We start from the raw sequence: 10,313 nt of genomic DNA on the forward strand, positions 1-10,313 counted from the left end.
GATATATATATATATATATACTTTCATGGGAAATAACTGGATCCCCTTTTTCATCTGATAGTGCAAAGTACATTCATAGGGCCTTTAAAGTGCATCTTTGCTTAGAGTTATAAGGTCAGGAGTCATGTGGCTCAAAAATATCAATTCGGCATATAATAAATGAACTTATGTGAGAAGTCTGACATTCAGCAAATGTAGGCAGAAAAACTCACTTAAACTAATTTTTACCCAGCATAAAAACAAATTGGGAGGAGCTGCTTGTTCAACTCAAAGACTACATGAAACATGAGTTGTTGTGAAGCTCAGTGTAGTGGCCCTGACTGCTGCCAACAGGTGTGTTGAAAAAATAATCACCCTGATACAATTACCATGAATGAGGAAATTAGCTATAGAGACCAAAACAATGTTTGTACCAGGATGTAAACATGTTTATGTCTGCTGTGAAGATGGACATTTTAATATGGGCCCTAATGGAAACTGAGTTGTTGCCGGCCTCTAGTTTCCATTTGGGGAACTGGAGTTTTTGGCATTTCTCTTCTTCTTTCCTCAATGTTTCTTAAGAAATATGGAACACTCATAAATAATAATCAAATAGGTTTCACAAACAAAGACCACGGCAATAAGGACATAGATTTAGAACTATTTATTGCATTTTATGGATGAAAGTGAACCAAGATGGGCCGAGTGATGAAGGGAGGAAAAGATGAGGGGGAAAAGCAGGGTTGTGAATAGATGGATGGAGGAGTTTGTAGATCGGCCGGTGTCAGCTGGTGGTTAGGAGACACGAGGGAACCAGGAGGGAGCTGAGACTCTGAGTGGGGGAACCGTCTCTTCTTTAGCTCTAGATAGGTCAGAGCCCCAGTGGTTCTTGTAATGCAGAAACTGAGTCAAAGTCAAAGTGACTCAATAGTAGAAAGTACTTTAGCTGTGGAAACAGGATGTACAATGGTGTGGTCTGTTATGACCCCTTCCGCTTCCATTCTTTAAAAAAAATGTTTTTTCCATAATTTTGGCAAGGATTATTCAAGCTGGGAAGTTTCTTGCCTATCCAAGTGTTCCAACAGACGGTCATGAGCACCTAAAATAGCTTTTTCCATTGCACAGTCATGGAAACTAACTAACAAATTGTCCTGGCCTGACAGTTGCAACACAACAAACAAGCCTACTGTACTATGCACCCACAAAGTCCTGAGAAGAAGGCTGATTAAGAAATATAAATCAAAACACCGGTGTGGGTGGACTCTATGGCTGAGTAGGAGCTTTAACCCTCTATTTTTAAGACCTCCACATCATTTTTGTTTTGTTCTTGGGGAGATATTGCACAGTGTCAATTGTGTACACACAGGTGGACCGAATATCCAGTCTCAATTCCTCAGGGTCCCTGTATTATTGCATACGTCAGTGTTACCACAGACCTGCTGCTCACTCATTCAGCCAGGTTTTTATAACCACTGTGATTAGAGTCCCTATAAAGTTGAGACCATTTCCTGATGCTGCTCTGAAATGTAAGAGACAGAGAGACAGGAAGATGTGTGTGTAGGTTTGTATGTGTGTGCGAGGAAGAGAGAAAGTGAGGTAGTGCATAAGAACGAGTGTGTATGTGTGCGTAGAGTGAAGTGTGTTACAAGGAAAGATTGGATCTGACCCATTAACTTTACAGGCCACTCATTGAGCACCAGTGCAGTAGGGGTCAGTAGGGAGATTTCACTGTAAATCTCCACAACGATCACATTGATAGACCGGAGAGAGAGAGAAAAAAAGAGCGAGGGGGAAAGCACAGCTTGCAACACCAATCCTGATCTATCCAGAGCCAAGATAAGTTTCACTAAGGAAATCCAGCCAACCAGCCAGCTGGACTATTTTCTTCTGTTACTCATTTAAACACTCTACAACAAAGGGCTTTGACAATGTTGCCATTTTCCGAGAATGAGAATGTGAGTTGTTTTTCAGATGGGTCCTCATATTTCCGCCTTGAGAAAAGCTGTTTTTAGATGTGGCCTTTTTGTCTGTGTCAGGCCATGGCCCGTGAACCCAAAACATAACCTCAAAAGCATAGCTAGGGGGGCTCATATGAGGACACTCTGTGCCTCAAGGAAAGCACAAACATCAGATGTGTCGTGTAGGGGAGGTGAAGCGAGAAGAGGGAAAAGTCACTGTACCAAACATCGGCCTCCGACCAGGATGTTTCTTTGCTCGGCTCTTTTGCCCCGCGGCTCAGCAGCTTCTTGGCTTGGTCACACCTCAGATTCAACTTCCTCTACCCGCCAAGCCCCTCCAGTACTGTGCAACCATTATCTAGCAGCACTTCTAACACATCCACCCCCCTCCCCATACCATCTTCCTCTTTCTTTTTGACATCAAATCACACTCTGCAACAAATCTTCCTACTGTAGATTATTAATAATTTATCCCCCTGACCATGCTTTCCACTGAATAATTGCTACAGTTATTCATGTATCTGATAATCCATCACCTGGGGAGCATCTGCTCTGATAACCCCATCACTGTAAAAAACCTACACTGCTTCTTCCTTCCTCTGCTCCTCAAGGTCTAAATTCCACCATGGTCACAGTTAGACATTTGTTAGAGCTGCTTTAAAAATAGCATGTATCCCTACACTCACCAAACACAACACATTGCATTCAAAAAAATCAATAATTTCGATTATATAGTACAATGATCTAGAAAGCAGCATGTGACTCTATGAGGGAGCCTGATTTCATGCACCAGAATTCATTAGCATAGACTTGTGGCTCTAATGCACCCTGCATTTTGCTTAGACAATCAGATATTGCGCAGTGTAAAGCCAATCATGCTAATGGCTGTAGCCTGGGAATACTGGACGGTCCAATCATCACCCTTGCCTGAGAGTGCCTTTTTTTCCAGACTTGACATTTGATAGGTGATTGCTGATTCCTTTCAGTTTTGTTTTGGTCATCAGAAAACCACCTACGCTTTTCGAGGCTTGATTGTTTAGTGTGTAGAAGCCAAACTTGACTGCAGCTCTTGTGCTCACTGAGGTCGTGCTCTGTTCTTTAGTTCCCGGGCTGTTACTGGTTGATCTTTGAGTTTAGCTTAAGGGGGCAAAGAACTCTGGTTCAGCTATGACTGACCATTTGACATGGAAAAAAATGAAACCATACCACAGTGCATAAATAATACTGACCCGCTAGAATTACATTAAACTTAAACACTGCCACACACACAGCCATTCTTTTGTTTGCTTTTGTTCTTATTTCTGTTTCAGACCCCTATGTTTTTTCTCCATTTATCAAGCTTGACCCTTCTTTCTCGTAAACATCACTTTACTTTGGGCTTTAGGGAGTAAGAGTAAGCCAGTAATTGTTTACCAAAAAAAACAGATTAATTGCTGTAAAGGTCTCAGGCTAATTACTGGCCAAGAAACCAGATCAGCAGCAAATTTCATTACATTATCCATGTGGGTGTGTGCGCTAGTAAAATACCATTATATTTGTGTCATGTGTAGACACACACACTCGGCTGTTAGTGAAGCAGCAGAGGGAGTAATTACTGTATAGGACAGGTCACTAGGCCTGCGGTTTACCTCAACCCTGAACACTGGAGCTATTTTGAACCTCTGGGAAAATAAGAAGGGCTGCAGTCAGTGGCCAACTTCAGTTACGAGGCTTAGAACATTAATTACTCATAGGGACAACACAAGAGTGCAGATTAGACTATAATTGGTGGGTTTGGCTTTTTGCATGAATCAGTAAGTGCCTCTACTGACCACCATATCAGTGACTGATTATAAGGATTGGGTTCTTTCACTCAAAGTGCACAGCGAATGACCTGCTGCTAATACAAATGTGTGTTATTTGTTTTGCACACGTCAAAGTAATTATGCACTTGGTAGGGCATGTGAATGTTATGGTCTTATAATGGAGATTATACTGTGGAAAGGAGGAGGGGGTTGGGAGCATTCCAGCACATTGTGTTTGCATAGCGTGACCTAGACTCAGTCCACATAGGTTGTTTGTGGAGAGCCCAGTGCTACAACAATTGTGATGAGTAAACTCAGCTAATCCCATTCTTGGTCTGATCTGTCAAAGTTTTACCCTGCACTTGAACTAGGACACTAGATTAAAATGTAATTTTTTGTCCTCTGGGATTGCACAAAATGTAGTTTTGCTTTGATCTTATTCTGTGAAAATGCCTAAAGCTGTTGTAATGATCCTGTCTCTGACCAGCTGTCTTTAGATATCCTATGCTTAAAAACTGTGAGAGAGGTCATTGTGGTTTTTAGATGTGCATTTTCTATATGTCCTAAAACTGCCTGGGACTTTCACTCACTGCCCTCCTCTGTGTGTTTTTATACAGTAGCAGTGATTTGGTAAAACCAGAAAAACCTGAATCTGATTGGATTAAGTGTGTTTTCCAGTGTTGAGTAATGTGATTTCTGAGAAGAAGGCCATTCTTGGAGGTTTGCCCTTGGTTAAACACAACCACACACAGGGAGAGAGGGAGAGACAGTTTGTACAAAGAAAACATCCCACCTTTTGCCATGGAATTTCCCAGTTTAGACAGACTTCACTGTGAGCTACGGGAGGGGATGGGCCAATACAAAAAGTGACTGAAGACTGAAGAGTCAGCCAGTCTAGAGAGCAAATGAGTTAGAAGAACATGCACATAGGCTTGAAGGGCAGACGTTTTCTGACTTTTTTTTTTCCAGAAGCACCCAGAAGAGCCATTACTTTGAGGACTATTATTTTGTTACATCTGCCTTGAATCTGGACACATTAGTCAGTCATATTTCAGTACAGCTGTCAAGCTCTGACAGAAAACCTGGTGAAGTGTTTTGTTCACAGGAGATATCTTCACTGCTCGTGTCAGACTTGAAGCCATGTCGGCTGACAGACTGAGCAACATGTCAAAGGAGGTGAAGCCAGAGAGCGTGTCGCTGTGTCCTCTGGGCACGGCAGCTGCCCCTGAGCAGGAGCTGCTGTGTATCTTTGGGACAGGGGACTTCGGGCGCTCTCTGGGCCAACGTCTGCTCCAGACTGGCTACAAGATAGTGTACGGCAGCCGCAGACCTCACAGCTGTGCCCCCCTGCCTCAGGGAGCTCAGGTACAACACATTGCATGACATCTCAAACTGTTATCCCAGTTTTCTGCTTCTTCATGATTGTTGTTGTCACTGACAGATGATACTTCAGAACATGTGTTGCATGATCAAATAAGTATGTTGATAAAAGTGCATAGTTAATGCTGGGAAAAAAGAAACAGTTGCTATCAGGTTTTGAAAGTTGACTGAGCTAGACAAGGTTACTGATAACGTGTGTGTGCATGTGTGTCTGCACGTTTGATTTGGATGCTGTATGTTGTTTTGATCTTTTGTGTAATATGGGCTTAACTAGTGAACTATCTCTGCCAGTCATTAGTGAATATGTTGCAATAGCCGGAATGCTTGACAAATATGCTGTGTTTGTGTGTGTTGTGCAGGTAACAAGCCATGCGGCAGCAGCCCAGTCAGCCACGCTGGTCTTTGTTTGTATTCACAGAGAACACTATGATTTCCTGGAGACACTTGCACCTCAACTCAAGGGGAAGGTACCTTGTTGCACAGTCAGATGCCTATGTGTAACCAAGCAGTTGCTTAAGTTTTAACTTTCCATCCACTTTGCTGATTTCATTGATTGGAAGGTGCTGGTGGATGTCAGCAACAATCTCAAGAAGGATCTATACCCAGAGGCCAATGCTGAGTATCTTCAGAGGTAAGCTGGAATGTGGAAATATTGGGACGTCTCATGAACCACAATGTGTGAGTCACTAACAGCTGGCAAAGCATGAAGGAGTTTGTTGTTTTTTTGTCCAGGCTGATCCCTGGAGCTCATGTGGTGAAAGCTTTTAACACCTTGTCTGCCTGGGGCCTGCAGAATGGACCCTCAGACGCCAGTAGACAGGTACTGCACAAGTCTGTTCATATGAATTTATTTATTATCTTTTAGCTGGCAGAGTATATTGCTACTGTTACTATTCTGCTTCTATTTATAAATCCTTTTTTTTTTCTCATGATGACATTTTAGAGTTAAACTATTCAGTACTGCTTGCCAAATATTTCTTCCACCGCAGAACTACAAACATTTTACATTTTCTCTGATGTGTTCACACAGTGGGGTGTTGACCAACAAGTTAGAAATAATAGTCTCTTTGAGAAAGGAAAGCATTTCAATTCAAATTTTATTATTGACTCATTTTGAAGTGTGGATCAAACAAAAATCCAAGTAAAAGAAGCTGAATCGAAGGAATCAGCCTTATGTCTTTCCTTTGAATGCCATCTCTGATGTATCCTTGAATCAATTAACTCCAGAGTCCCTCTTAGATCTAAGCTTCTCATCACATGCTTTGTTTTTCTCACTCTGCACGGCAATGCTGCAGTATATGTAGGTTTTTCTGTTTCATTTTGATCTGGTTGTGCAATCCCAGAGGACAGTAAAACCACACAGGATAGAGAGAGAGAGAGAGAGAGTGACAGAGAGAGGGAGAGAAAGAGAGAGAGAATTGGGTGTTGGGCGTGTTTGTGTATTCAGCAACATCACATAGTAGTAACAGCTACTGAGCAATGTTGTTGCCTTTTACCTGCTTTCTTAAACAGGAAGCCACACATGCTCTGCTCAGTCCTCTAGAGTCAAAACATCCTTTCATCATTGTTTATGCAAATGAATAAACATAAATGCATAAATCTAAGAAAAATAAAGATGTAGACTTCATTTGCAGAGATCTCGAGTGCTTTAAAGAATATGGATGTTTTCATGCTCCAGGTGTACCTGTGCGGAAACAGTGCTGAGGCAAAGCAGGGAGTAGCAACGGTGGCCACCAAACTGGGCTTCACTGTTCTGGATAGAGGGTCTCTGTCTGCTGCCAGAGAGCTGGAGGACTTCCCCCTGCAGCTGTTCCCAGAATGGAGGCTGCCATTACGCCTGGCCATTGGCCTAACTGCCTTCTTCTTCTTCTATGTGGTCATGAGAGATGTTGTCTACACATATGTTGGACAGGGGAAAGATATCTCCTTCAGAATCATGGTGTCCATGGCCAACAAGGTGAAGATGTGTTCTATAGAAATCATTTACTTGAACCTGGTGCATGTTATCCTCATAATTACCACTTCTGTGTTCATCCCCTGTCTTTCAGGTGTTTCCCATTGTGTCTCTCATCATGTTGTCTCTGTGCTACCTGCCTGGTGTCATAGCTGCTTTCCTTCAACTCTACAGAGGAACCAAATACAAGTAAGAACTCAAAACAGGATGGACTGATATTTGACAGTGATGTACAGTTTCTAATATATTTTAAATATTGCATCAAACAAGTCAAAGTATGTTTGTTTCAGGCGTTTCCCTGACTGGCTGGATCGCTGGATGCTGTGCAGGAAACAGCTAGGACTGCTAGCACTTGGCTTTGCTTTTCTACACGTGCTTTACACTCTTATCATCCCCATAAGGTATGGAACAGATGCACACATACTGATATTCTTTATCTGAAATAAAGTAACAAAAACCTTTAACTTTAATTACCCTCAGTTGCAGGTTTATCAGGAACATGCAGTCCTACCTTCATCAAGGTTTTAATATTTAATTTGTATTGAAACTGTATGAGAGGTGTTATGATAATATTTAGTCTACAACGGGTTGGAGGGTTGTTGTATTAGTGTGCGTTACTTTTAATAATTTGGCAATGAAACAGTACAAACAGTGGAAAGAAAGAAAGAAAGTTTGACAAGTGCTATTGAAAGAAAACAAAATGTGAAATGGACAGTAGTCAGAAATGATTGAAGTCACGCAGGCACAGTTATTAAGTTCTTTGCAGTATGTCGTTAGGTAGTTTTTGAGGTGCTTCTAATGGCTTGAAGAATTGGTTGTTGCTAAGCTTGAACATGAATTGCATTCTCGACCTTGGAAACAGTACTCATCTATACTGAGAGCTTTCAGCTACATCTCACAGTCCTCATTAGTGGATAGATGCTGTGGTCATTGAAAACATTTGTGACCTATATGTAGAACAACAGTCATGTGAATAGGGTTCAGGGTTGTTGCTCGTGGTCTTTGGAATTTGCGAGGACAATACTTGGTTTGCTGTGGTGATTCATTATGGTAACTAGGGTGTATTGTTTGGTAGGGTGTAATATGTGTTTGTAGCAGTCAGAGAGGTTGTACAGGTAGTCGTGATAGCAGTAGTTGTGGTAGTGACAGGATGAAGGGTAGAAAGTACTAATCTTTTAGAAGCACATAATAGCAACTAATGGTATAAAGAAAGTATGCTGAAAAAAAGAGGTGTGTGACACGTTAACTATACAGATTAGTTGTAGTACCTACAAAATCTTTGAATTGATGGGCACTTAGAGAGACAATGAAAGGAAGTCTATTATCCAAACATAACTTATAATTTGTTGTCCTAACGACTGCCTTAAAGAAGAAGATTTGTTGATTTGTTTTGTAATTTTCATCCCCAGACATTATGTGAGATTCAAGATTGCTGCAAGTACCATCTCAAAGGTAAGACAGCCACACGGCTTGAAAATAACAACGTTTCATAAATTCAAAGCTTTGTGTTTGCATAACTGTTACAGAAACGGTTAATAAAGATCTCTCTCCCTTGTTTACTGTCACTTTAAGTTCAAGGCGAACCAAACAATGGAGCTTGACAACACCCTAGCATGGCGCACTGACTCATACTTCTCTGTGGGGATTCTGGGATTTGGCCTGTATGTCCTGTTGGGAATAACCTCTCTCCCCTCTGTCAGCAATGCTCTCAGCTGGAGAGAGTTCAGCTTCATACAGGTAGATACTGGCATGTGTGTCCGAGTTACATGGATGTGTTAGAGTGTGTGAGCGTGTGACACATCAAAGACACAAAATACAAAACTCTAACTCAGCTGTGCGGGAAGCTGTACAAACCATCAACATTTAGCTGAATCCCTACATCCTGTTTACTGGTGGTCGCAACTGGAGGAATGAGACTGTGGAATTTTTTTCAGTTTCCAGTGGTGCTGGTCCTGCGGTCTCACAAGCAATCTGTTCAACAGATTCTCCCTTATGCTTCAGCTGTGTGTGTGTGTGTGTGTGTGCGTGTGTGTGTGTGTGTGTGTGTGTGTGCCGAAGTGTGTTTTTACAGGACTGAATAAATGAGAGACTGTGTAGTTAATGCATTCAAACTGAATATTTTGTATATTTCTAAGACCTTTCATACAAACTAAGAAGGTACATGTGCATGCTCTCCACTAAGATTTGCACTTAAATGTGACACTCCCTTTAACAAAATGAAAAGTAGCAAAGGCTTCACACATTTTGTAGCCAACGGATTTGCCACTCTAAAAAGTAAAACTGAGTGACAGACAAGCGTGTTGCTGGTGATTTTAGAGATATTTCTGACATTTCATGAGCCAGCTTCTGATAAAATGAATACAAACAGGCTCATTGGGAACTTTAATTTGGGACAACTGATTATCTCACCTCTACACTGTGGCCTTGAAAAGCTGGAAATGACACCCAGATTGATGATTCAGTTAACACAGAGATACAAGCTCACAATATTAAATAGGCTCAGGTGGTATTCCCTTGCAATGTGGCCACTAGAGATATTTTAAAATGTGTTATGAAATTTTCTGTGTACTACAACAGTATTGCACCTATTGTTTATGCTCTAGGCCACTGAGATTCAGCTACTCCAACTACTGGACCACTATAAGGACTGTGGATACTGGCACAAAAATTATTTGCTGCAATCTTCACATCATATCTATTAGCCAAGATTCAAGCTATGACTAATGAGGACGATTCGATGTTTCAGCCCAGATGGAAAATAGTTGCGTGGGCCAGATGCAGTAGTTGGAAATAATCGGTTGAAAGTGTGAAAGTGATATTTCCGCGATTCCCTTGCTAATTCTTCTACTGTGATTGTTTTTGTTCGGGCAGACACAAATGTTTACCTTTTTTTCCCAGTTTGACCAATTGAAAATGAAACCGGCCTCACCACAGAGAACAAACTCATTCATAAATGTAACTGGGTCATGTCAAGCTCATTTTCTCATTTCACACCCCTCCCCTTTACTCCAGCCCAAATTAGAGCAGTGCTTTAAATGTTAAGTTATTCATCAAATGTAATTTGGAGGCCATATATTATCCCCAGTCTTTAGATTTTGTTCATGCGTATGGAATTGGTCTATGTGCCAGTATATTTGCAACTGTGTATGCATGTTCTTTATCTACATTCATTGAATTACCTCCATGTATTAGCACTTTGAGATTTGATTCAAATGTAAAGTGCATTATAAATTAAACTTATTATTATTATTATTATTA

The 10,313-nt window shown here is 41.3% G+C and overlaps 1 protein-coding gene across 2 annotated transcripts in view; it reads left to right on the forward strand.

Moving 5' to 3' along the window:
* The first annotated feature begins 4,525 nt into the window (after positions 1 to 4,525).
* LOC104940315 (metalloreductase STEAP4) overlaps positions 4,526 to 10,313 on the forward strand; it is a 6,544-nt gene continuing 756 nt past the window's right edge. Inside the window, exons 1-9 of one of the 2 annotated variants that reach the window (XM_010756892.3) lie at positions 4,526 to 5,086; positions 5,461 to 5,568; positions 5,659 to 5,732; positions 5,834 to 5,921; positions 6,780 to 7,058; positions 7,150 to 7,244; positions 7,346 to 7,456; positions 8,465 to 8,507; positions 8,628 to 8,792. In XM_010756892.3, coding sequence (XP_010755194.2) covers positions 4,862 to 5,086; positions 5,461 to 5,568; positions 5,659 to 5,732; positions 5,834 to 5,921; positions 6,780 to 7,058; positions 7,150 to 7,244; positions 7,346 to 7,456; positions 8,465 to 8,507; positions 8,628 to 8,792 — 1,188 coding nt within the window. In that variant the 5' untranslated portion in view covers positions 4,526 to 4,861. The remainder of the gene's footprint in view (positions 5,087 to 5,460; positions 5,569 to 5,658; positions 5,733 to 5,833; positions 5,922 to 6,779; positions 7,059 to 7,149; positions 7,245 to 7,345; positions 7,457 to 8,464; positions 8,508 to 8,627; positions 8,793 to 10,313) is intronic. The other variant, XM_010756893.3, reaches the window with a different exon arrangement.

This window comes from Larimichthys crocea, chromosome XIII (genome assembly GCF_000972845.2).
Source record: "Larimichthys crocea isolate SSNF chromosome XIII, L_crocea_2.0, whole genome shotgun sequence".
In the NCBI taxonomy this organism is placed as follows: Eukaryota; Metazoa; Chordata; class Actinopteri; family Sciaenidae; genus Larimichthys; species Larimichthys crocea.